At 36.8% G+C, this 27245-nt stretch overlaps 1 protein-coding gene and 1 long non-coding RNA gene across 2 annotated transcripts; both read left to right on the top strand.

Annotated features, from left to right (window-relative positions):
- Nucleotides 1-8790: 8790 nt before the first annotated feature.
- LOC133799863 (uracil phosphoribosyltransferase 1-like) lies at nucleotides 8791-11079 on the top strand. The gene is made up of 6 exons (XM_062237851.1): nucleotides 8791-8819; nucleotides 8928-9024; nucleotides 9441-9545; nucleotides 10101-10161; nucleotides 10648-10708; nucleotides 10891-11079. The coding sequence occupies exons 1-6, from the start codon at nucleotides 8791-8793 to the stop codon at nucleotides 11027-11029; spliced, it is 492 nt and encodes a 163-aa protein (XP_062093835.1). The 3' UTR covers nucleotides 11030-11079.
- An 817-nt stretch (nucleotides 11080-11896) lies between these two features.
- On the top strand, nucleotides 11897-13086 carry LOC133801891 (uncharacterized). The gene is made up of 3 exons (XR_009877051.1): nucleotides 11897-12028; nucleotides 12840-12911; nucleotides 12998-13086. It is a non-coding gene; the product is annotated as an uncharacterized LOC133801891 (long non-coding RNA).
- The last annotated feature ends 14159 nt before the right edge of the window (nucleotides 13087-27245 follow it).

Below are 27245 nucleotides of genomic sequence, written 5' to 3'. Positions count from 1 at the left end.
TCTAAGTGTTGTTGTAATATGTATTATATGTGTCATATTATAGTTAAATTGGAAATGCATTCTAATTGTAGTGTGTCATATATATGTATGACAACTATATTTAGAGAAATGTATTCAATTTATGAAAAATTATTCTTTAAACTGTAAAAATCAAGGCTTAAAATGTAAACTATAAATCATAAAATGTAAACAACAATCGTTTAAAATATAAACCTCCAAATATAAAATCTAAACCACGACCCTTTAAAAGTTTAACCTTAAGGCTTAAAATATAAACCACAACTCTTCAAAGTGTAAACCACAATGCTTAAAATATAAACCATCATTTTTTAAAATTTAAACCACAAGCCTTAAAATTTAAACCGCGACTTGTAAAAATTTAAACCATAAGGCTTAAAGTTAAACCATTAGACTTAAAATCTAAACCACGACCATATAAAATATAAATCATAATCTTTTAAAATCTAAGCAAGATTCTTTAAAATTTAAACCACTAGTTTTTAAAATTTAAACCATCACAATGCTTAAAATTTAAACAACATCTTTTTAAAATTTAAATAACAACTCTTTAAAATTTAAACCATGAGGCTTGAATTTAAACCACAACTCTTTAAAATTTAAACCATGATGCTTAAAAGTTAAACTACTTGGCTTAAAATATAAATCACGATCATATAAAATATAAACCATGATCATTTAAAATATAAATCACGACTCTTTAAAATTTAAACCACGACTCTTTAAATTTAAACCACAAGGCTTAAAAGTTATATTATTAGGCTTAAAATCCAAACCACGACCATATGAAATATAAACTATGATCATTTAAAATATAAACCACGACTTTTTAAAATTTAAACCACTAGTCTTTAAAATTTAAACCACAAGGCTTAAAATTTTAAAATACAAGACTTATAATTTAAACCACGACTTTTTAAAATTTAAACCACATTTCTTAAAAGTTAAACCATTAGGCTTAAAATCTAAATCATGATCATATAAAATATAAACAATAATCCTTAAAAATGTAAATCACGACTCTTTAAAATTTAAATCACTAGTCTTTAAAATTTAAACCACGAGACTTAAAATTTAAACCACGACTCTTTAAAATTCAAACAAGGCTTAAAATTTAAACTACGACTCTTTAAAATTTAAACCACAAGGCTTAAAATTTAAATAAAAATTATTTAAAATTTAAACCACGAGGCTTAAAAGTTAAACCACGCGATTAAAATCTAAATCGCAACCATATAAAATATAAATCATGATCTTTTAAAATCTAAATCATGGATCCTTAAAATTTAAACCCCCCGTCTTAAAAATTTAAACTACAAGGCTTAAAATTTAAACCACAACTTTTTAAAATTTAAACCACAAGACTTAAAATTAAATCACGACTATTTAAAATTTAAACCACAAGGCTTAAAAGTAAAGTCACGCGATTAAAATCTAAATGGCGACCATAAAAAATATATACTATGATCATATAAAATATAAATTATGATTATCTAAAATCTAAACCACGACTACTTCAAATTTAAATCACTAGTCTTTAAAATTTAAACTACAAGACTTAAAATTTAAACCACAACTTTTAAAAATTTAAACCACAAGACTTAAAATTTAAATCACAATTCTTTAAAATTTAAACAACAAGGCTTAAAAGTTATACTACTAGGCTTAACAAAATAAAATGTATAGATTTTTAGCTATTAATTTAACTATGTATTTGTTGTGTTTCTTTGTTATTAAAATTATTTAAAGCTATTAACTAATAGTAAAAAGAGTTGGATATGATGGTTATGTTGCTTCTTATGCTATCCTAATGGGCATGTGTTCGACTCTTGGAAACTACAATTGATACAATTTTTTTATAGCATGCCTGGACACATTGTGTAAAGAAAGGGTATAATGAGAACATTATAAATGGGTAAAAATTAAAATAACTATTTAAAAGTAGGCACCTAGTCTAATTTCTTCTATATTTATGTAACGTTTACTTTAATTTATTTTAAAATCGTTTGGCATTTATGTGCTTATAATACATCACAGTTATGTTATTCCGTTGATTTTGTTTATGTAGGGAAATTTGATTTTTAATGCATAAGAGAAGGTGATATGTTAAAATAGTCTTTAGTTAAAAAAAATCACATTTTTATCTTAATATTCCTTTTCATACCCAAAATGCCCCTGACATAATTTTACCTCTTTTTTTCTCCTATTGTCTTCTCCCTCTCTATCTCTCACATTTTCCTTCTCTATCTCTTTCTAAGCTCTCATACATAAAGGCAGCCACCATTATCTTAATATATACTAATTTTCAAGGTCATTTTGTATTTCAAATCTAGGACCAAGTTGTGAATCCTTTCAATCCAAGAAACTTCATTTTGGTTTCTCTTTCAGATCTAGGGGCAAAAATATTTAGGTAAGTATATATTTATTATATGTAGTGAGGAAACTTGTTTATCTACATTGCTTTTGCTATTTCAAACAGATCTGTGTATGCCTTCATGTTTTATTGTAATTTTTCACTTTGGAATGGATTTTCGTTCCTTTCTTGGTTTTTTGTCTGCCTCAATGACACTCGATGGATCTCGATAAAACTCTCATATGTTTATGTCAATTGCCTACCTCGATGAGACTCGATGGTCCTCAATGGACCTCGATAAAACCCTCATGTGTTTAGGGAAATTGGCTATCTCAATATGACTCGATGGACCTCGATAGTGTTATATTATTTTATAATATAATGTTTTAGATTAAATAAATGTGACAAAGAGTGTCACATATTGTAACATATAATAGAGAGTTACAATATTTAGATATATGAGATATATCCAAATAATGTAACATATTTGGTGTTATAAATTTGTAACATCCAAATATTACCCTTTATTGTGTAAATTTATTGTTACACAATATTGAGATGAATTTCATAAAGCCATATGTGAAATGGCTGTTAGAGATATGATTTTAACCCCAATAATGTGTTTTGGGAGTTACAAAGTCATTTGGGAGGGTTTGGAACCGTTTGGAAAAACAGCACATTTTTAAGTGCTGAAATTGGTCGGTGGCCGCAACCACTGAATGTTGGTGGTTGCGGCCCGTGGGACAGAGACTAGTGGCCGCGGCCACTAATGTCTCTGGCTGCGGCCACAGGCCAAAAACTGACAAATTTTTCAGTTTTTTCAATCTTTGTTGAACGGCTCAAAAAACCCAAATAACTCTCAAATCTTATTTTTAATTCCATATTAATCCAATTAAACATTGGTAACAGCCATGGGGGTTGGTGGAATTTGAAATTCAAAGGTTGTCTCTAAACTCTATAAATAGGAGCTTATAGCTCACTTGTAAGACACAACATTTCTATCCATTAGAGTACTTGGCTAGAAACACCTTGAGGCTTGATTATTCCAGAAAGCATTTCCAATATCTATGAGAGATCCCTTAGTGCTTGAGTTAGGGGGAAATAATCTTTTGGACAAAGGTTTCAAATCTTATTCAAGTTGGTGATCCCTAACACTCTTCACTTTGGTTGTGTGAGTGAGAGTTCTTAGTTCATTCTTCTTATTCTTGTTCTTTTATTCTATTGCTTTTCATTTCTTCTATTATTCTATATTTACTCTTTTATATGTATCTTTTGTTTTAGAGTTGTAATCCCATCTATATCTTTCATTCTACTACTTCCAGTTTATTTGTATCTTTTTGTCTTAGAGTTGTATCTTCTATTTCTATCATCTTCTACCTCTTTCTCTATATTTACATGTAATTTTTGTCATAGAGTTATAACACTTTTTAATCAATAATATTTATTTGTAATATTTAGTTTAGAGTTGTAATTATCTTACCTATTTCCATCGAGGCAAATACATATTTTCATAACTTTCAAAAGGTTATTTCTTCGTTTGTTTCAATGGAAGGTGAGACCATCAAAATCATGAATAAAGACCTAGTGAGGTTGGATAGGTTTGATGGATCCAATTTCACTAGGTGGCAAGACAAGGTGAGATTCCTTTTGACCACTCTCAAAATCGCCTACTTCTAGAATCCACTCTAGAACCTCTCCCAACGCCATCCGACAAGGACACTCCCGAGGAGGTGGAGAATAGAAGGAAGAGGAAGGAGGACAATCTCCTTTGTAGGGGTCATATCCTCAATGCCCTTTCTGATAGGCTCTATGACCTCTACACCAAAACCAAATCGGCCAAGGAGATATGGGATGCACTTGAGAAAAAGTTTAAGGCAGAAGAGGAAGGTACCAAAAATTTTTTGATATCTCAATACTTCGATTTCAAATTTTTAGGTGATAAACCTATTCTTCCTAAAATTCATGAATTGCAAATAATTGTTAACAAACTGAAAATTTTAAAGATTGAGTTTCCCGAGGCCTTTCAAGTTGGTGCTATAGTGGCTAAATTACCACCAACTTGGAAGAGCTATAGGAAAAGAATCCTTCATAAAATGAGGATTATTCTTTGGAGGAGATCCAAAAGAATATTCGAATCGAAGAGGAATCGATATGGAGAGATAAACTTGTGGAGGGGTCTAATGGAGAGACTTCCAAAGAAAATGCAGCGTCACAACCAAAACATCCCAAAAACAAAGGGAAAAAGGGTAACGAGAAACCTTTGGGTCCAAAAACCAACCCAAACAAGTTTAAGGGCGAGAAAGGTCCTTACTTTGTATGTGGGAAAAAGGGTCACTATGCTAGAGAGTGTAGGCATAGAAAAGACCAACAAGGACCTAAGATGAACGCAACTCAAGAGGAAAATATAGTTGCTACCCTTAGTGAGGTGAATGCGGTCCAAGGCAAGGTGAAAGGGTGGCGGTATGATACATGTGCCACCGTCCATGTCACCTATGATAAATCATTGTTCAAGACCTTTGAAGAGTCAAAGGGCAACAATGAGATATAAATGGGCAATGAGGGAAAATCCAAGGTACTTGGCAAAGGTACTATTAAAGTCTACTTCACCTCCGGCAAGAAAGTTACATTAGTGAATGTACTTTATGTTCCCGAAATGAGTAGAAACTTGGTAAGTGGTGATTTGCTCGGCAAGCCCGGCATTAAAGCCGTTTTTGAGTCCGGTAAACTTATACTTACCAAATCAAATGTATTCTTGGGAAAAGGGTACTCTTGTGAGGGAATAGTTAAATTGTGCACCAATGATGTAACTTTCAATGTTATCAATAAAAATGCTAATTCTGAATATATTGTTGAGTATGATTCTTTATTTTTGTGGCATCTTAGACTATCGCATATAGGTTTTTCAACCATGAAAAGAGTAGTAAAATGTGGTATGATTGCATGCAATATTAAAAACTATGGTAAATGTGAAACATGTGTTAAGGCAAAAATGATTAAGAAACCATTTCCTAGTGTAGAAAGATCATCTAATTTACTAGATTTAATCCATAGTGATCTTTGTGAATTAAATGGTGTTTTAACTAGAGGTGGTAAAAGGTATGAGAAACTGCTTGACATTCTATACGATGAGCTTGAAATGGATAAATGTGTGTATGGCTTGAAAATTGAGGTCCCATACACATTCCTCTCATAATCTGTCAAATGTACTGTTATAAAAAATGATAGGCATGTGCGTGCATTCATTGGGTTAGCATTGAAATCTGTGGAGAAGCTGGTTCCTATATGTGTGACATTGGTTAAGAAGGGAGGTATAAGAAATGCATCGGCCTCTCCCATCATTAATAAGGAAGTTAGATTTGAAGAGAAAATTTCTCCCCCATGTCATGGTTTCAAAGGAACTCAAAGTGAGGTTGGGACATTCATTCCCGAGACAAATCCAGACGTTATAGTCCATGATGATATCCCTGTTAGAAATCCACCATATTTTCATGACACAGCGGAGTACAATCCCTATGGCTACGATCCTTTTGTCAACGACGATCTAGTTGCTGATGCAACTGTTGGTGGGGCAGATATTAGGGCATATTTTCCAATGCAGAGTTCAGATGTTATGGTAGTTGAGGAGCGCAGAATAGAAGATCGACAAACACCTGGACTAGCAGTAGCCATCCAGGTCCAAGTAGAACCGATGATAGTTTTAGATGGAGTTCGCCATTGGACTTAGGTGAAGATCGTAGAACATGGAGTGCTCTCATGTTCACCAAAGAGGATATAAAGGCCTCATGTAACACCATGGGTAACCAAGACCGTTACACTGTGTGTTTAAAATAGTGCAAGACCCGCTAATCAGGTCATTTGAACATAATTGTGTTTCTAAAGTCATTCGACAGGTTAGGGTTAAAATAATTTGATCATAAAATGATTGATTTTCATTAAAATAAAAGTTTGATACATGGGATCCAAAAAATAGGGTTTGAGCTTTAGTTAATACAGCTGTGGCCAGTCTAATGGAAAAATAATTGTTTGAGCTTTAGTTCTTGTAATTCCGTCGGTTGTGGCAGTCAAGCAATTGGTTTATGTACACTCCGACCCCAAAGCTCTCCAACTCATGGTTGGTCCAGCTTCCCTTTGCCTTTACCTGCACCACGTAGTACCCATGAGCCAAGGCTCAGAAAGAAAACCATAATCAACAAGCATAGACAACAAAAAGAGCATATAACAAACTTCAATCCAATCACTTCAATTAATTAACAGAATGCAAGTATTAAGTTAGGAGACGTTAAACTTATACTTTCAAATATATAACTCAATATGTAATACAAATATTTAGGTGCTGGCGCCCTTAGGCCAAGCCCTCTAGTTATTTAGCTGATCCTGACTTGCTTAGGCCGAGCTGCGTTCAGTACGCTTATCATCAACCCCGGCATTCTTAGGCTGTACTTTCACAGCACATATTACCGATATATAATTCACAGAACACATATGATCAATTATAGGAAATCTCAGTCTCATTCACAACCACATGGGTGCATTTTTCTTACCTCGAATCCCGAGTGTAGGATAAAGAGCGGTCCCGAGCACGATCCTCAGTCCTGAGCCTTAACGGTAACCCTAGTCACAAGAAACAATGGATAACTATCAAATTCTAATCCAATTAAATGTTTTAGAAACCAAAAACCAGTCTCCGAAACCTTAAATTATACTAAACCGGGTAGTAGAATTCATCCCGAGCGCTTAGGTTTAAATCCTTGAGCCTCCCCGAGCCTACAAACAAACCTAGGTTATGGCTGCCTAGGCGGACCACGACTTGACCCTGAGGGTCGCAGCGCGCCTCAAGTCAGAGGCGTAGCCTCTTGCTTCTGGGGGAGGCGAGCCGCGACTTGCCCCCTAAGGTCGCGGTGTGCCTATAAGTCAGCAGCCCTCCCAGGGCCTTCTGGGGCACATGGGCCGCGCCGCCCATGAATTGGGTTGCGGCGCACCCCTAGGAACCCAGAAATCCCTAGGTTTCCAATGTTTTTCCCCAACTCTCAGCCCCAAAATCCAACCTCAACGTACATTCCAGTCAAAACTAGGTTCAGCTTCCAAACATCACCTCAGAAACAACATCTAAAGCCTAGAATATTAATTTAATTTTCCATAAACCCCAAATTCAAAAGCTAACCCAACATTTATAAACTTATCCAAACTCAACCAGAATCACTACAACAATATTTAATATATATTACATTAAAGAATAGCATATATTTAGAAGTGCTATTATTATTGTGGGATTAAAAACACATGGAAGACATATTTTGGCGCCATATGAATAAAACTCAGGCGCCAAAATGAATTTTTTTTTGTTAGTCTCATCTGCCAAATCCCTAAATCTAAGTTACCCGAAAATTTCTCTCAGCCTCCATCTCTCACTCACGAAGACTCACTCCGCCCTCTCCGCCCTCACGAAGTCTCTCTCTCGTATTTCTCCTGAAGATGAACCCAAGTGTCCGGTCATCATTTTCATCAATTCCAAAAGTGGAGGCCAACTTGGTGGTGATCTCCTTGTGACCTATAGGTCTCTTCTCAACGAAAACCAGGTATATTTATATACCCTTTATATATAAATTGTGTTTGTGTGTGTGAGTGTGATGCTGATTTGGAAGATGCTAATTTTCTTCAGGTTTTTGATTTAGGGGAAGAAGGTCCGGATAAGATTTTGGGCTGAATTTATGTTAATCTTGCAAAGTTGCAGAGGGAAGGAGATAAGTTTGCCACTCATATATAGGAGAACTTGAGATTAATTGTGAGTTTTTGTTAAAAATTTTAGTCTCACCCTTTATGATGATATAATATTATATAGAATATGATGACTCTTTTTAAATTTGTAATTGGAGAGTTGACATGTATTTTGCTCTCTTCAGGTTGCAGGTGGTGATGGAACCGCAGGGTGGATTCTTGGAGTTGTTTCTGATCTCAAGTTATCTCATCCACCAGCAATTGCAACAGTGCCCTTAGGAACAAGAAACAATCTTCCATTTGCATTTGGTTGGGTAGGAAGAACATGAACATTTCAAATCACTTCTACTTGTTCATTATACCTGTTAAAGCTTTCTTTACCGATTCAGATATATATACATATATATATGTATATGTCGTTGTGGCATATCCTTTCATCTTGTTTTGACTCATAAGCCACTTCTTGATGATATGTTTGATATTGAGCTGAATCTTTTAATGTTAAAACCCCTGAAAAAGTGTTGATATTCACATTTACTGAAGAAAAAAAATCATACTTTATTTAAGCTACTGAGTACAGAAACTATTTTCATTTACCGTGTTATGAACTTCAGTTTAATCAGTAGCCATATTAATTAGTGCTACAGGGGAAGAAAAATCCTAGGACAGATGAAAATGCGGTAAAGTCATTTTTGCGTCAAGTAATGGATTCTAAGGAAATGAAAATTGACAGGTCAGAGCAGTTGTTGCTTTCTTTAGCACTTATTTTTTTTTTCTATGAAATCTTCTGTCGTTCTCGGTTGTAGGTACTAATTGTTGTTCCCTATTTGATTGTGAATAGCTGGCATATTATGATGAGGATACGGGCTCCAAAAGAAGGTCCATGTGACCCTATTGCTCCTCTGAAATGGATATTTTTTGCTTGCTGTTATATGAATGTTTCTCTTCTTATTCAGGCTTGCTTATTCACGAGGTAGCCAATATACTTAGTAGTTATTTTCTATTTTATTTATGTGTCTTTGTTCCTTGCTTTGATTTTGCATTTATGTGATAGATTGCAAAACCTTGTTATGTGCAAGCTAAAAATCAAGGATTCAATATCATAGTGGAGTGATTTCTATGACACATGGGTCCTTTTTTTAACTTTTAAAACAATTGCATCTGCATGTGACACTTGTTGAACTAAAAACTTTCCCTCTTGTTTAAAGATTCAGAGTGTATTTTTTTTTTCATTATGCTTGTAAGTTTAAAAATTGGGATGGCAATCAGGTGTTTAATGGAGTTGTTGATAAAAATTCAGGGCTGTTTTTAAGCTTTCCTTGGTTCTATTTATGTTTTGTTATGACATGTTTAGATTGAGAATTTAGGTTTTGGGATTTTGAAAAATGGTTTTGCTATCTCATTCTCTAGTTGTAATTCTGAAAAACCAGTTTCAGATCTTCTTTGGATGCTGATTCAAGTGACATGCATTTGTTTTGTTCAAACTGAAATCAAAATCGTATTGAAAAATACAATATTATGTTCTACAAATCTTTTTATTGAATTCCAAATAAAATAGAACATGAATAACTTGTATAGAGTAATTTAATGTGCTCTCACCTTTATTTTGTTTTCATGGGAGTTTTTGATGTTGGTTCTTTGCTAGGCACTTATTTTTGCGAAAGAATTAGCAATGCCTGGAAATGGAGAGAAAGAGTAAAATTTGAGCAAGAAAAACACTCACAAACTCAATGATTTATAAGGTAATTTCTCAGTTTTTGTTGGAATAAATTAACAAACAGCAAGCCATTTTAGCTTTTGATGTTCGTTACTTAATTGGTATAACTAATGAGAATACATGACAAACTTCTATATCTGTCTTTGTTCCTTGCTTTGATTTTGCATTTATGTGATAGATTGCAAAACCTTGTTATGTGCATAGAGGGAATCATATATTTTGAGAATGGTTTATTTATGGTTTTGCATTTTGAGAATGGGATTAGTTAATGAGTAATGATCTTGAAATTATTACCAGGTCGTTGAGCATGGTCTGGGACATCTGCCATTTACAGAAAAACAGGTGGTCACTCCAACTGGTAAGCTGACAGTCAAATGGAATTTTTTAGTTCTTTGTCCCTTTCAGTTTTCTGTTGTCATTTTTAATGGGTTCCTTAAGCTTATATGTGAAAAATTACTTATCATATTGTAACTTTTCCTTTTTTCTTTTTTTAAACAGGAAATTTTTTAGCATATGAGTAACATTAGCTTCTTGTCTGAATGTGAGGGCATTAACTGTTTAGCCTCAACAATTAAGTGCCACTACTCATATTAGAAAAGCAAAGCATATGTCAGTATTGCAAATCTCTAAAAAGGAAAATCTAATATTAACTGTCCTAATATGACAGTTTAGGACCCATGCTTCATATGCATGTTTGCTGTTCAAAGACTAAAGTTAGTTTATGCTGTATAGATGATACCTTCATTATTTTGTTTTCTTTTTCTAATTTTGATTTCGCTAAGAGAGTCCAATTTCTTGAAACTGTAATTGCTGATAGCTAATTTACATCTCCTGTCTTTCGCAGAGTCCGTGTATACTGGTGTAGATTTCTGTAAGAGAATATGTGGTGTGTCTATAATCAGGAGGTAATTTCGCAAAGCAATTGTGGCATGTGTTTTTTTGTCAGTTTTTCATATAAATTTTATATTTGGAAGCAAACTCAAGAGGATTTCTATTCTTGGGCCAAAAAATAAGATTCAAAGTTGTAATTTTTCACAATGTACTAATTCGATATATTCTCATTGCACACTTATTCTTGTCATTACAGCGGTGAGAGTATGGAGAATGCTCTGAGAGCATGTTGTAAGGGAATCAAGATTGGGAAAATTCTAATCCACAGAGAAGGAGACAATGGCCAGCAGGTTTCGATTCCCTCTATTCTAATCCTCTTTTTTATTTCTATTTAATGTGATAAACATTTCCAAGTCTATACTTTACATTTATTCAATAAGACCAAATAAGAAAAGAAGAAGAAAGGAAAAATTCTACTGTTCTTAAAGATTATAAAAATCTGAATTCATCAATTACTGAAGTCTACATATTTTATATTTATTACACTCTTTGTTTCAAGGATGGAATCATGAAACTATACAATTAATTTCAGTCACATGAAAATGATGATTTTTTTGGACATTTGAGTTGGAATATGTTTCTTTATGTTAAGTTTGAACCATTAATGAATATAGTTTTATTTTGTCTCTCCATCTTTTTACTGTCAATTCTAAGTGCATTTTGTTTGCTTTGTTGCTAAAATTCAATTAATACACTGTTTCATATTGCATTTTCACAGATCAAAAACTCACAAGCCAGGTCCATGAAATTTTTGGACGAATTAACGGCAGATTTGGAACATTGACAGTTGTTCCAATACATCACTTGGTTCGTTTATGGCCATCTTAGTCAGTAATTACTATATGAATGGACAATTTATATCTCACTATATTCTTTTTGGGCTATTTGGTATTTGGACAAATGTTTTAAGTGTTGTTGACAGTTGTGTACATTGAATCGTATCTTATCATTGTTAGATTAAGCAATCACTCTTTTAGACACAATGGTTCTATATTTCAAGTGGTATAGGCTTACCTGGTACGATTAAAATAGGACCTTGAGAGTGTTAAGCTTGGTATAGATCACATCAATGACCCATCTATGTGGTATCTTGATGAGTAGGTCACATCAGTGTGCCCCATCTTTGTTTTTTTCTTGAATTGAACCTCTATTTCTCATAGAATGTGATGTTTGATATTATTTGTTGTTTTGACCCTTACTAGATTGTCAAGGAACTGTGGATTCTTGCTCTTTTATTATATACGTAATGGTGGAGTCTGATTTCTTATTTTTCATTCTAATTGCAGTCTAGGCAAAAAGCACTTGTAGACTTACAGCAAATGCAGAGCGTGCATGTAAGCATTATTATTACTTTTTTTTTTCTCTTTTCTGAACCAATTATTAGTTTAGTGATGATCTAGTGTGATATGTGCTATCAAATTGTAGATTTCTTCATGTGATATATATACATATTTATGATGTAAGTGATATACTGTTAGTTTCATGATCAAATTGTAGAGTACTTAAATTAATAGGTGGATATTATTATTATTGGTTTTTTTAACCCCCCTCTCTTTCATGCTTATGGTATATTTTTGTGAGGCTGATAGTTTTGACCATGCACGACTTTCTTTTAGGATTCATGGAGTTTTAACTCAATCAATTGCTAATTAGCAAAGGCACATGTTCTTATTAATGTATAAAAATGTGGGACATGCCCCTCAAGTGGTTGTTCTTTTGGTTCACCAATCTTGAATTAGATCTTTAGTTATTTTTTTCTAATAGAAAAGGAAATAGCACTATAGAAGTATGCCTTATTATTTTTTGAGCAAAGTATATCCCAAGAGAATAGTATTTCAACTCTTTCCTATTTTGTTTATAACATTAGCTTTTTGTATGTTAACTGTTCATGCCTACTTGCCACTTAAAAAAAAAAATACTTTGCTGCCAACATATAAGTTCTCTTCAGTTGTAACTATCCTAATTTATAAGATATTTCTGCTTTTGTTTTGCTCAAGCAATATTCATCTTCAATATATAAACCGTGTGTTATTCCTGTGATTGGAGGGAGGCAGATTTTTTTTTTGTTTTCCTGTTCTACATTTACTTGGCTGAGACTGTTCCTATTGTTACTTATCTAAGTTTTACAATTTATTCAATTTTTAGCTTGAGAAGCTGAGTGACATACAGTGCCAACCTGAGTCACAGCTAAAGTTCATAACAGAGGCCTGGCTTCAGGTAAGATAATTTAACTTTTATTTCAAGGTATAGTTTCTTCACTCGAAGAAATGAAATAATGTTTTCCTTACTATTTTTTTTTTCAGATCGTTGAGTGCAGGCGTGTTTTGAAATGGACATATGCTTATGGATATTATTTACCACAGCATGAACATGCCAAGAGACAGTTCTTTGAGTACTTGCAAGATTAGTAGTTTTTTTGAGCTTGATTCTAAACTTATCTTTGTTTTGCCCTCTTTTAAGTTTTAACTTTGGCTTTTTGTGCAGGTGAGGCAGAGTCTGGGTTGGAAAGACTTCATCAATGTGCAGAAAAGGAGCTACATGTTTACCTTAATGCAGAGGGCCAATCAAAAGACTTCAATGAGTTTTGCACAAAACTTGCTAGACTGACCAGGTAGTTGCCAAACCAAAAATTTACTTGGCTTTTTTCTTTGAATCAGAAGGTCCTGTGCAATATGTAATGATTCCATATGTTTGTCTTTATTCATTGAAGAAGGCTTCTTTTGAGAAACTTGGTTGGAAGTGAATAATTACTGTACATTTTATTTCAAGTAAAAATGTAATTTGGAGTTCTTCTTTAGAAGTATATATTCTGAATTGAATACTCATTCAATCATCTTCTGAAAGTATTGAAACTTGAGCAATTAATTTGTAATGTCCAAGATTGCATGATGACATTTTTTGGTGTGACTGTCTAGGGTGTTATGATAACACATGGAAACATTGTAGCCACTGCTGCAGCATTTATAACAGTCATTCCAGAACTAAATAGCAAAGATGTCTACTTGGCGTACTTGCCCCTGGCTCACGTTTTTGAATTGGCAGCTGAGGTACCCACATATGTTCTTTTACTTATGCATGTTAGACACTAAAATTTGTTGTAACACACTCGTGACTTTCCAGTTTGTCATGGTGGCTACGGGATGTAGAATTGGTTATGGTTCCCCATTGACTTTAACAGACATATCAAACAAAATTAAGAAGGGAACCAAGGGAGATGCTTCTGAATTAAAGCCAACTCTCATGGCAGCAGTTCCTGCTATACTGGTAATTATTTAATATTCTTGAGATTTAAAATAATTGAATTTGAGGTTTAACCTTGTTATTTAATACGATTAAAAGGTTAAATTATTGGATTGGAAACTCTACTAGATTAGTGTGTCCACATGTGAAGTTATATGTCATACTTATATGCACACAATCACTCGTCCAAATTCATTTAGATGCTAATACTTCCATATTTAGTTCAATGCTAGACTAACTATGCACTGTGAAATTCTTGCAATGGGTCGTGTTATTTTTCATTTCATGTGTATCTATTGCTTATTATGCATACTTTTCTTTTTGGTTGATTATGCTTAAATAGGGCTCCTATTGGCCAAGGATATGGCTTGACAGAAACTTTTGCTGGAGCTGCTTTTTCTGAGGCAGATGACACAGCAGTGGGCCGTGTAGGTCCACCCCTTCCTTGTTGCTACATTAAGGTATATTAAGAGTTGATCATTTATGCGTTAATTTCATCTAATATAAATATTCATCTGATTGCTTTTTGACATAGTGGTTATATAATATTTTGTATTGATTGCTTTTAGCCAGGTCTTAATGAGAAATTAAAATGCATGAAGCAACATGCTTTTAGATCAGTTCACTTAATATTATTGACTTCGATTTAAAAGGAATGATTTCTTTTTTCTTATTATTTTTAAAATAGATTCTTATCAAAACATCCTTGTTGGAAACTCTGGCCTCAATTTCAGGCAGTGGCTGCATAACCATGTCATTATCAGACAAAGAATCTTCGACAGTACATAGCAGAGATTTCTATATAGTCATATCATGCTGAATTAATTGGCATAAAACTAGCAGTAAGTACCTTCTTTAGACCTGGAACCACAGCGGAAAGAGCCACTACAAGAATTTTACCATTTAATTACATTAAATAATAATATGTTTTAAAAAACATAACTAACTCATATTAATATACATTTATTATTTAGTAATAACCTTGATATATTTGTCAAAAAAATATAATACTAACATTCCATTTTGTCTCAATCTCCATCTCTGTCTCTCACATCCATTTCTCTTGTCACTCTCTTCGATTTCTGGCGATCACTCTCTCAATCTCAAGCTCTCATCGGCATGGGTATGTACTTTGAATCTTCACTTTTGCGATCTCCACTCATATTTTTTCCCAATTATAACCCTAATTCTCACTCTACTTATCATCTTTCCTTCAATTTCTCTTTCTGTTTTGTTTATCACTGAATCATTGATTTCGTTTCATTATTTTTATCATTGCAAATATGATAATAATAATATGTGATATGGTGTGTTTCAGAATAAAAACGAGTAGGCTATTGATATTGTGGTTTGAGTATTTATTTTTTTATTTGAGCAGTAATCTAATTTGATTTGAATCAATAATTTTTTTGCTCTGTCTTGTTACATTGCCTTGTTTAAGCACTGTTTTCTTATAATCATAATTTAGTTTCATCAGCTTTTTTATGTGATATGGTGTGCTTAACCTATGCATAATAACTGTTTTGATTTCTTATTATTTTTCTTGACCCTGTTTTTATTTGTGTTACCTTTTGGGGAACTGAGGCATTTATAAAGGGATCTCATATTTTCATCTCAGCTAGGTTTGGTTCATTTGGCTATTTTTTCACTTTCAAGGTATTCATTATTATAGAGAAAATGCTCAAGATAGAACAAAATTTCATGGATTTATCATTTTCCTTATTTGTATTGATAATAAATCTGATTTTTTTTCATCCTTTTAAATTGGAATACAAACTGTTTTTGGTTTTTTGTTCTTTCTATGTGTGTTGTGTCTGCTTTTCTTTTTATTGTTGGTTTTATTTCAAACTGTTGCATTATTGTTGGCCTTTGCTATTAGTTTTTCTGCTGCTTTTGCTGCCTCTTGTCGTTGTGTTTAAGATTTTTGTTGTTCTTTTCATTTTGTGAGCTCTAGTTTCCAAGGACTCTATAGTGGGTTTGGATAGTTTCTTGGTTGTAAGAGTTGTAATTTTTTTTAATGATGACTCCTAATTAAAGGTCGAATGATGTTGATAGTTTATTAATTGGTATGTAATTTTTCTTTCATTTTAGTGGCTTCATTGGATTTCAAATTGGAGGGAACTTTATTTGCAGCAGTTTGCAAGAGGTATGTTATCTTTTATTTTTGTTAAAATACTTTGCAAATGTTAGAGGAGTTTGAATATCTTAGATATTCATCCATAGTGAAGTAGGTTCTGAGATTATTATTATTGTGTGCTGCGGTGATAACGGAAGGTTGAGAACTTGTGTGTATTAGTGAAGTAGGTTCTGAGAAATTTGTGTTCTGCGGCGAGATAAGGAAGAAAACTTGTGTGTTGTTTGAATATTTTGAATTGATAATGATTGATGGTTGATTAATAAATATGGTTGGAATGTTTTCTGATTTTCTGTTAGTTATTTGATGTATATCTAATAAACTTCAAAAGATTAGTAGGTGACAAGCCAAAAACATCAAACAGTGCAAATAAATCTTCTAAAGTACCTGTATACGTAGTTTATCAACTTCAATCATTAACAGAGATCCTAAATTCCCAGTGAGAATTTCCAAAGCATCCACATACTTTGCTTGTTCCTCCAATATAGAAATGTATACCATCGTAAAAGCAATGTATGATCTCCCTCATTCTACAACTATTTCGTTGATCAATAAATGCTGTGTTTGTGTCCTAGGTAGGCATGTTCATTCCTCAAATACATATTGCTAGATACATGCATATATGGACTTTGTGTTGAAAACATATACCCACAAATACAAATTATAAGTTTTTTTTTTGTGATAATTGATAATATGTTGTTATATATGATTTTTGTAACTCATCAAAATTCGTACTAATTATAGAAACGGTTGATCAGAAACTAGTCAAAGAGTTTGCCAAGTACAAGATATGTCACCTCCATCTACAAAAGGAAAGAGGCCAAAACACATACCTACAGGAAAATTAGTTAAACTCCTCAATGAAAAGAGGAAGAGCTTTAGACTAAATTTGGAAATGGATAAGGTTGTTGAAGAGAGATATGGAGCAAGTGCACAAAGGATGATGAATTGAAGGATGGAGCAAGTTTCACGCATGGTTTACTTTTGTGTATCTTGTAATGTTTCTATTTTTCATTTTTGAAGTAAAAATTGTTCAAGATTATAAAACTTTATTATGTTATGCTTTCAATCTTAAGTTAGAACTAATATCTCATGAAGTAGACACATTCATGGTTTGAATTAGTTATTGTTTAATGTAATACTTATGGTTTATCAATCTATTGAGAATTACATTTTATGATTAATTTAAAATTTTCTTTATCAAAATACAATAATGAAAATCTTTTAATTAAAAAAAAAACCATATAAGTATACTTATCAAAATAAAATTTAAAATTTTATTACTATATGTTATGATTTAAAAACATATTATAAGCGTAAAAAATCATTATGGTTTATATAATATAACAAACTAAAAATGTTATCAAAACAATCAAATGTAACAGTTGAAAAGTGTTATGAAAAAAGTACAAGATTAAACTTCAAATTTATAACCAAAAACTCTATCTAAATGTTATTATTTGAATATTATAGCACCTAAAAATGTGTTATTGAATAGTTTAAGATAACACCGAACATAACATTCAAAAACTGTTATAGAAAAGACTGGACTTTTAATAACAGGGGCTATGTTAGTATTTTCAGAAGTGCTATCAATAGTCCCGGTTAGCAGTTTTTAAGTGTTATGAATACTGTTTTTTCTTGTAGGGAATTCAACATAATATGGTTTACAATCCTACCTTGATTATGGTGATGATGACCATGAGTTGCACTTCAACACTCCTAGCTTAATTCTCAATTGATTCCACCTCCTCCAGCCCCAATTCTAAACCTTTCCTTCAAACTTCAATGCCTTAGAGAGAAAGAGAGTGAGAACGTGAGAGTGGAAGAGAGAGGGAAAGTTGAGACTTCTAACATCTTCCAATTAATTCCTGAAGGTCAGTTAACTTTATCCCCTAACTAAATGGACCAAATGTTAGGAGTGTGTCCTAAAAGCATGTAAAAGACATTTGTTATTTCTGTGAATAAATAAATACAATAATTTATTATTATTATTGTTATATTTAGATTGTTAAATTATTGTTTGAATAATTTTGTAAATATCAAAAAAATTCCATATTCATTATTGAGGATGTGATCTTGTATTAGTACGAGAGAATTATGATCACATGAATGAATAAAAATAGTCAACAACGACAAATTAAAGTTATGGAATTCTTTAATTGGAGTTGTAAGTACGGTTTGTTGAGTATCATGATAATACAAATAATCTAGATTCAGATTATTGATGTGGTAAGACATCTCGGTAAATGTGCTTTATATAATATGATTATATATGAAATGGACCGATATGAATAAAAGTCTTTATCCAAAATCCATTTAACAATAAAGACTTGTAATTCATATCATAACTAATGATCATTTATAGATCAACCTAAATCCTGAGTGTTCATGAACTCCTGTTCATGTTTATTAAATCTTTTGATTCATTCGTTAAGGTCTCTTCAGAGAATGAGGCTAATGACTTTTGTTTTGGAGATTTAATATCATGGATGGCTAGGAACATGTATCAACAATACGGAATCTAATCTTTCTTAATGGATCATATATTAGTTCCCTTAAGGGTTAATTCTGGAACTAAATGATTTTGAGCTTAAATCTATAATTAGATTAAAATGGTAATTGTTCCATTCTAATTTATGAACTAATTAATTAGAGGGTTGAACTATTGTAAGATGGTTATATCAATGGATGACTTAAGATAAGATTTCTGTAAAAGTATATCTATAACATAAAAAGTGCAATCCTAACTTTATAGTGGAGAAATATCAGAATTAATAAATTAACTATTATAATTAAAGAGTTTAACTATGTAGTTTCAATTTATTGGAGTTTAATGTTATAGGTCCAAGGTCCCCGAAATGGCTCAAACAAACATTGACAAAGGTAAATAAAAAAATGGGCAAAAGGACTTATTTGATAAGTAAAATATTTTTCTATGCATCAAACATAATTATTGTATAATTATGTGTAATTAATTAATTATATGATTTAACAAAAATATAATTAATTTTGAATTAATTTATTTTTGGTATTTAAATAATAAGGAAAAATCACATGCCATCCCTGGCATGTGGTACACGTGTAGCACAGTGCACAGTCACTGTGCTACATGCATAAGAGACTTTGAGTAGTTTCTTCGTTCCATAATTTTAGTTATTTAAATATTAAATAAATAATGAGATATTGCAATATGATTAGAATATTATTATTTAAACATAATCTAATAACTGATTAGTTATTTTCAAATTGTTTAAAATAACTAATATTTTATTTTTAATATATTGGATATATTAAATATAGGATATCAGTTTTTCAGAACGTAATTTTTCAAGGATAAAAAAATATCGTGAAATCTCTCTAAGAAAAAGAGAATAATGATACAAGCATAGGTCACTGTTCTTCACTGTTATCCAATAAATTAGCATTGGTGACGTGGCAAATAATCTCTAGACACGTGGCTGATACCTGGAAGTGTCTGCTAGAGTATCGACCAGGAGACACAGTAGAAGTAGGGTAAGCCTGTCTTACCCACGACCAGTCTGGTCGATGGTTCCGTGTACAAGGCAATTTTTATGGGAAGATCTTTATGAATCCCGAATTTATCTCATACAATCTTTTGGATATCCGATTATTCAGGGAAGAATATCTGTAACAATCTCTTGTAACCCTCCTTGAGCCTATAAATAGCAAGAGATAGCTCAAAGGAAGGGACTTTTCTCGCTTTTTAGTCATTCAAAACTATAGTAAACTTGTATTGTTCTTCAGAGGTTAGTGAAACTCATTGAACCCAGGTTCTTTGATCACCCTTCTGATTCTTATATCAATATCATTCTAAGTGGACGTAGGTCAATACCAGATCCTGGGGCCGAACCACTATAAATTACTGTGTTTTCTTTACTTTTATCATTGTGTTCTTCTCTATACATTCGTCCACATCAATCATGCTTTGACTCCGTGTCAGTTGGCCAAATCTTGAGCCAACATTCTGGTGCTTTCATTGAGAGATTGATTTATTGCTGTTAAGAAAACCAATGGCGAAAGCAGGAAGGAAAACTGGGCAGGCAACCGCCACTGCACCGTCGAATCCACCACCTCCTCCCCCTGCAAGCATGGCGGAAGATGAGCCGCAACAAGATTTTGAAGAGGAGGAAATGGACGATGCAACGCTGAAGAGCACCCTGGGCGCGTTGCAAGAAGAATTGGCTAGTCTGAGGGCCAATCAAGAGACCGTCGCAGAAGTTATGATGCGGCAGCAGCAGGAGATTGATCGGCAGCGTGCGGAATTGAGCCAGAGACAGGCAGAGGTGGATCGCCGCCAGACCGAAGCCATGGTCGCCCTCGAAGCAGCCTTGTTGTTGGCTAGAAATCAGGCCGCACCTACCTCGCAGCCTGACCAACCTACGAATGGGCTACCCCAGAGGGGTCCCAATCCTAGCCCACCAATTCAGCCTTCAAGTTCGCAGAGGCCCGAGCAGCCTCAGACACCCCATGACGATGTCCCGTTGCACCCGGAGGCAAATCCACCATCCCAAGCCGCTCGGGGCAATCCCCCGCAGCAAAGGCAGAATAGGGCCGAGCGTCAGCCTCGTAGTCCTAGACGCCATGAGAATGATGGGCTAAACCAAGCGAATAGAGGTCACTACCCTCCTGGTAACAGGAGGGACTCAGAGCTAGGCTCTGCGGTCCGAGGACCCCCAGGGCATGATAATGCACGGGGACACCGCGACCAGCGCAGGCCACCCTCCAACGCTCGGGGCATTTCTGCCAGAGACGGGAATAGAGGGAACAGTCAATCTCACCATAGCCAGTCAAGGTTCAGAGATGGCCACGGATACAATGAAGCTGACTCAAGCAAGGGAAATGCCGGCGGGAGGAATGGAGAAAGAGGTAAAAGCAGGAGCCAAGTACCTCAAGACGATCAGCCATATAGACGGGATGTTGGGGGGCAGCCCAGACAAAATAATGTCTTCAACCGGCTCGGTGGTAGCGAACAGCGAAGAAGAGAGGAGGACTTGAGAGATGTGCTCAATGATCGTCAAGAGAAGCACAGCGAGAACATCCCCCCAGCAACAGAGGCCACCACAATTCCTACCGCAGTGCAAGCCCAGATAGACGCACTCAATCAGGCTGTGCAGCAGCTGGTCGGAGGAAGGACTTCTTACATCGACCACGATAGGAGGAAAGGCACTCCTTTTGTCCAGAGGATAGCTAACGCCGAAACTCCCAGCAAGTTCAAAATGCCTACGCTCCCGAACTTTGATGGATATGGGGACCCAGTCTCGGATGTGAATAAATTTGAGATTCAGATGGACATTCAGAAAGTGTCCGAAGACGCTCGGTGCAGGATCTTCCCTGCAACACTTTCTGAAGCAGCGCAGGAGTGGTTCTTTAAGTTCCCGCCTGCGAGCATAGTTTCCTGGGAAATGTTCGTAAGGGAGTTCTACGGACAGTTCTATGCAGGTCGTGTGCACCCAACCGAAGCAAACCAGCTGGTCGAGATTCGCCAGCAGGACGGAGAGTCAGTGAAGGATTACGTCCAGCGCTTTATGCGAGCCGCAGCTGGAGCAAAAACAGTAGGAGATGAAGGCAAGATGATGGCCATTACCGCGGGGGTCAAACGTTGCTCTCCCCTCTGGAAAAGTCTCCGAAAGGAAGGAGTTAAAACAACCCAGGAGTTCCTGGACCAAGCTGATCGTTACATCAAGCTCGAGGAGGCCATTGCTGATGATGGAAAGCCCTTGAACAAGGGTAAGAAGGCCGCCGAACCTGCCAAAGCCGCCAATGGTTCCAAACCTAATGGCAACGACAAAGGCCACGGAAACGGCAACAGTAATGGCAAAAATGGTGGGAAACGGCCGTATAACGAGCCTTCCACCTCCGATAACAAACAAGCCAAGGGTAATCGTTATGAACCTAGGTTCACTAACTACACTGCCCTCGTCGAGTCTCGGGGAGAGGTTTATCAGGCCACAAGCTCTAGTGTGCCTTATAAGAAACCAAGACCCATTCGAAAGGACATTTCGAAAAGAGACACTACCAAGTTCTGTCGTTACCATAACGACTACGGACATGACACTAATGAATGCAACCAGTTAAAAGACCAAATCGAGTTCCTTATTAGACAAGGACACTTGAGAAGGTACGTACGGGCCTCGGGAACTTCCCAACAAGAAGCTCCAGGTGGCAACGAGCAGGCGTCTACACGCCAACGCTCGCCACCATTACAGCCTGCCCCCGTGGCTGGAACACTCTTAACCATCTGTGGAGGCCCACACCTCACGGGAAATAGCGGAAAGGCCAGGGAACGATACCCTCGGACTCTACGTCACGACTAGGACATCGAGATGATGACTGTGGAGGAACGTGCACCAAAAAAGGCTCGGTCAGAGGAGGGTGAGATAACCTTCTCTGATGGCGATGCCCAGCACGTTCGGTTCCCACATTCCGATCCGCTGGTCGTGGACATCCAGATGGCCAATATGATGGTAAAGAGGGTACTGGTCGATACAGGGAGTTCAGTGAACATCCTGTATAAGTCAACACTGGAACGCATGAAGTTGTCCATAAAAGACTTGGAGCCCTACAATCAAACCATATACGGCTTCTCTGGAGAAGGACTCGCCCCAGCCGGAATGATCAAGCTTCCAGTGACGACGGGTACAGCGCCCGCAACAAGGACATTACTCACCACTTTTGTAGTGGTCGATTGTCCTTCGGCATACAACGCCGTTATTGGAAGGCCCATACTGGTTAATCTACGGGCCGTCATCTCTATGTGGCACCTAGCCATGAAATTCCCGACAGACGAGGGGGTAGGACGCGTCTTAGGAAACCAAAGGGAAGCCAGGGAGTGCTACAATGCCTCGATCACAAAGGCGAAAAGTGGGACATCGAGGAACACTACCCCAGATCGATTGCAGATGGCAATAGACACGCAAGCCCAATTCGGTGATGAAGTCACCAAATAGGGTGTTGCCCAAAGTGAGGATGGAGATTTGGATCCTCGCTTTGGGGATTTTGAAGAAAATGTTGGACCCGTCGAGAACCTTGAGGTGGTCCAACTCGACAAAGAAGACCCGACCAGAGTCGTGAAGGTTGGGAAGAACTTAGAGCCTACTATGAAGCAAGCCCTGGTGGAATTCTTGCAAAAGAACCAGGAGGTTTTCGCCTGGTCGCACAAAGACATGGTTGGGATAGATCCTGCAGTAATCACCCATGTCCTAAACATAGATAAAACCTTTGCACCCGTGCAACAAAAGAGAAGGCTGCTCGATAAGGAAAGATCAAGAGCCTTGAAAGAAGAAGTCGAAAGGCTTAAGGAGAATGGGTTTATCAAGGTGGCATTTTATCCGTCGTGGGTCTCCAATCCGGTGCTGGTCCCCAAGCCTAACGGCAAATGGCGGACCTGTGTGGATTTTACAGACCTCAATAAAGCCTGCCCAAAGGACTGCTTCCCGCTCCCAAGGATTGACCAGCTGGTCGATGCAACTGCAGGACATGAGATCCTCTCGTTCATGGATGCATATTCAGGCTACAACCAGATCAGCATGCATCCCCCTGACGAGGATCACACCAGCTTTCGGACCGATACGGGCTTATACTATTACAAAGTGATGCCCTTCGAGCTGAAAAACGCAGGTGCGACTTACCAACGGCTAGTCAACCACATGTTTAAGGAGCTGATCGGTGCAAACATGGAGGTATATGTGGATGACATGCTGGTAAAGTCTAAAAAGGCAGAAGGACATGTGAGGGATCTACAAGAATGCTTTGATGTGCTAAACAAGTACCGGATGAAGTTGAATCCCCTCAAATGTTCCTTTGGAGTCGGATCAGGGAAGTTTTTGGGTTTTATAGTGAATTCAAGAGGGATCGAGGCTAACCCCGACAAGATAAGAGCCCTGATCGACATGAAGTCGCCAGAGAGGATTAAGGATGTACAATGTTTAACTGGGAGGATCGCGGCCCTGAGTAGATTTATCTCAAAATCAACTGACAAGTGCGTCCCATTCTTCAATCTACTCAGGGGGAATAAGAAGTTTGAATGGACGGGAGACTGCGAACAAGCATTCCAGGCCTTAAAAGCTCATATGGCGCAACCTCCCATCTTATCATAACCAATCGAAGGAGAGACTTTGTATATTTATCTGGCGATTACCGAAGTTGCTGCTAGTGCAGTACTAGTACGGGAGGAAGAAGGCGTACAGAAAGCAGTCTACTATGTCAGCAAAAGGCTGATCGGTGCAGAATTAAGATATCCGCCAATCGAAAGGTTAGCATATTGCTTAATTCTAGCCTCCAGGAAGTTGCGTCCTTACTTCCAAGCCCATCCTATCACAGTTTTAACCGACCAGCCTCTTCGACAAGTCCTCCAAAAACCTGAGGCGACTGGAAGATTGTTAAAGTGGGCAGTCGAACTAGGGCAGTTCGATGTAACTTATTCACCGCGAGCAGCAATAAAGGGACAAGTCTTGGCCGATCTTGTTGCGGAGTTCACCGAACTCCAAGGCAGTAAGTAGTGCGAACAGCCTGAAGCGCCTATGCCTCAAGACAAAACTCCTTCGTGGAAGCTATTCACGGATGGTTCATCCAATGAATCCCACGCTGGAGCGGGAGTGATATTGATAATGCCAGAAGGGCATCGATTTCACTGCGCAATCAGGTTTGACTTCGCGGCATAAAAAAATGAAGCGGAATACGAAGCACACCTAGCTGGATTGAGAATGGCCAAAGATATGAGCAGTAAACGCTTGATGTTTATAGTGACTCTCAGCTAGTCGTAAATCAAGTCCTAGGAGAATATCAAGCGCGAGGCTTAAAGATGATGGCCTACCTGAATAAAACGAAGGATTTGCTAGCCCAGTTTACAAAGTACACCCTCCAGCAAATCCCGCGAGACCAGAATTCGAATGCAGACGCCTTAGCTAAACTCACGAGCGCAAAGGACGCTGACACTTTGAACATTGTGCCAATGGAAAGACTGAGCAAGCCAAGCATACAAGCAGATGAGTCCAGTATGGAGATTCGAATGGAGGATACATGGATGGCGCCTTACTTGGAGTATCTGACAAATGGTGCACTACCAACAGATAGAAACAAAGCCAGAACTATGCAAAGGCGAGCCGCTAGGTACATACTGGTCGATGGCATTATGTATCGAAGAGGATATTCAATGCCGCTACTCAGGTGCGTTACACCAGAAAAAGCTAAGGAACTCATGAGGGAGGTGCATGAAGGCTTATGCGGAGATCATGCTGGAGGGCAGAGTTTGGCAAAAAAGATTCTAAGACAAGGTTACTTCTGGCCAACAATGAACGAGGATTCAATGGAGAATGTACAAAGATGCGACAAATGTCAGAGGTTCTCCAAGATCCCACGAACAACTCCAAATGAACTAAAACAGATGCAGAGCCCATGGCCCTTCGCAGTTTGGGGGATAGATTTGATTGGATCCCTGCCAACAGGGAAAGGAGGAGTAAAGTACGCAGTTGTGGCAGTCGATTACTTCACAAAATGGGCCGAAGCTGAACCACTCGCGACCATCACGACCAAAAAAGTTCTTGACTTCGTCATCAAGAACATTGTATGCCGGTATGGATTACCCAGGAAGATAGTTTCAGACAACGTGACCCAATTTGACAGTGATTTATTCACCGATTTCTGCGAAAGGCATGGGGTCATTAAAAGTTTTTCTTCAGTCGCACATCCCCAAGCGAATGGGCAAATCGAAGCCGTAAACAAAACTCTTAAGGACACCCTAAAGAAAAGACTTGAAGAAGCTAAAGGAGCGTGGCCAGAGCAACTGCCTGAAGTCCTCTGGTCGTATAGAACATCTCACCGAACAGCAACAGGGCATACCCCATTTTCCCTAGCCTACGGATATGAGGCCATGTTACTTGTCGAGTTAGATCCCCCCTCACATCGGCGTTTGACTTACGACCAGGACCTGAACAGCCAGCTGATGATGGAGTCCCTAGACTCGATCGACGAGATGCGAGAAAAATCTCAACTCCGAGTTGCTGCTTACCAGCAAAAAGTCGCCCGGTACTTTAACTCCAAAGTTAAAGAAAGAAAATTCAACGTCGGAGATTTGGTGCTACGACGAGTTTTCTTAAATACCCGCGACCCCACTGCTGGAGTGCTCGGACCTAACTTGGAAGGACCTTACCAGATTGAAGAAGTCCTTCACCCAGGCATCTACAAACTTGCACGCCTAAATGGAGATCTCGTTCCGCGCTATTGGAATGGAGAACACCTGCGTAAGTATTATCAATGAACAGTCCTTCTTAAAGGACTGGCTTGTTTAAATTTTCCTTTTTAATTTTTACAAGGTTTGCAAAGAGGGTTAGCCACGTTGTATGGCTAACTGCTCGTATATGTAAGATTCTACTTCAGAATCACTCGTAAAGACATGTTTAGTCCATTTTTAATACGAGATTATAAGGGACTGTGCTCAGCCAGTCATTCTTGCCAACCTTTGTGAATTTATATTTACAAGTATTTGTTCATTACGTGTGATGTTTTGCTGTATTACAAGTATCATTTCTCACACGAACATGAATGTTCGAGCAGGTTATGGTCAAGGCAAGTGACCAAGGACCTAAAGCTCCTCGATCACTTGGGGGGCATATAAGGCACATCGATAGCAAAGCATACTCTTAAGGTATGTAAACACATGAACAAAATAAGTGAAAGCATGCTACAGTACTTAGAGTATTTTTCAAAATTTATGTTTTGTTAAATCATGCCAAAGTACTATGCTAAGTCCGGTCATACGGACAAATGTTATAATAAGTAAAGATATTATAGCATCAAGATTTAAGCTTTTACACCGCAAGCATCGCAGCTTGGATGTAACTGTTCAAGTAAAAAGATTTGCTGCCCGTGCAGCAAAGTTTAAAAAAGAAACTATTGTCTTTACATCACGACCCTTGGGTCGTATATCCAAAAAGAAGAAAAAATAAATGAAAAGAATTCAAGAGGCATTCGGGGCCGGAGGGTCCTAGGCAGTATCCTGGTTAGTCGCGTCCTCAACAGCATCTTCTTCTTCCACACCAGCGACGCTTGGAGTGGCAGGGGTCGCGAATCTTGCCTCCTCTTCGGCCAGTTGGGCAGCACATCGGGCCAACTCCGCAGTTCTGACTTCCTCTAAAAGGTAGCTAAATTCAGCACCC

This window comes from Humulus lupulus, chromosome 9, assembly GCF_963169125.1.
Source record: "Humulus lupulus chromosome 9, drHumLupu1.1, whole genome shotgun sequence".
Lineage (NCBI taxonomy): Eukaryota > Viridiplantae > Streptophyta > Magnoliopsida > Rosales > Cannabaceae > Humulus > Humulus lupulus.
The sequence above is the reverse complement of the archived record's forward strand: the minus strand, read 5'-3'. Positions and strand labels throughout refer to the sequence as shown.

Coding starts and splice junctions, on each gene's coding strand:
- LOC133799863 (XM_062237851.1), top strand. CDS start 8,791: ATGGATTCTAAGGAAATGAAAATTGACAG. Junction 8,820..8,927: donor AAGGAAATGAAAATTGACAG/GTCAGAGCAGTT, acceptor GATTGTGAATAG/CTGGCATATTATGATGAGGA. Junction 10,162..10,647: donor ACAGGTGGTCACTCCAACTG/GTAAGCTGACAG, acceptor TGTCTTTCGCAG/AGTCCGTGTATACTGGTGTA.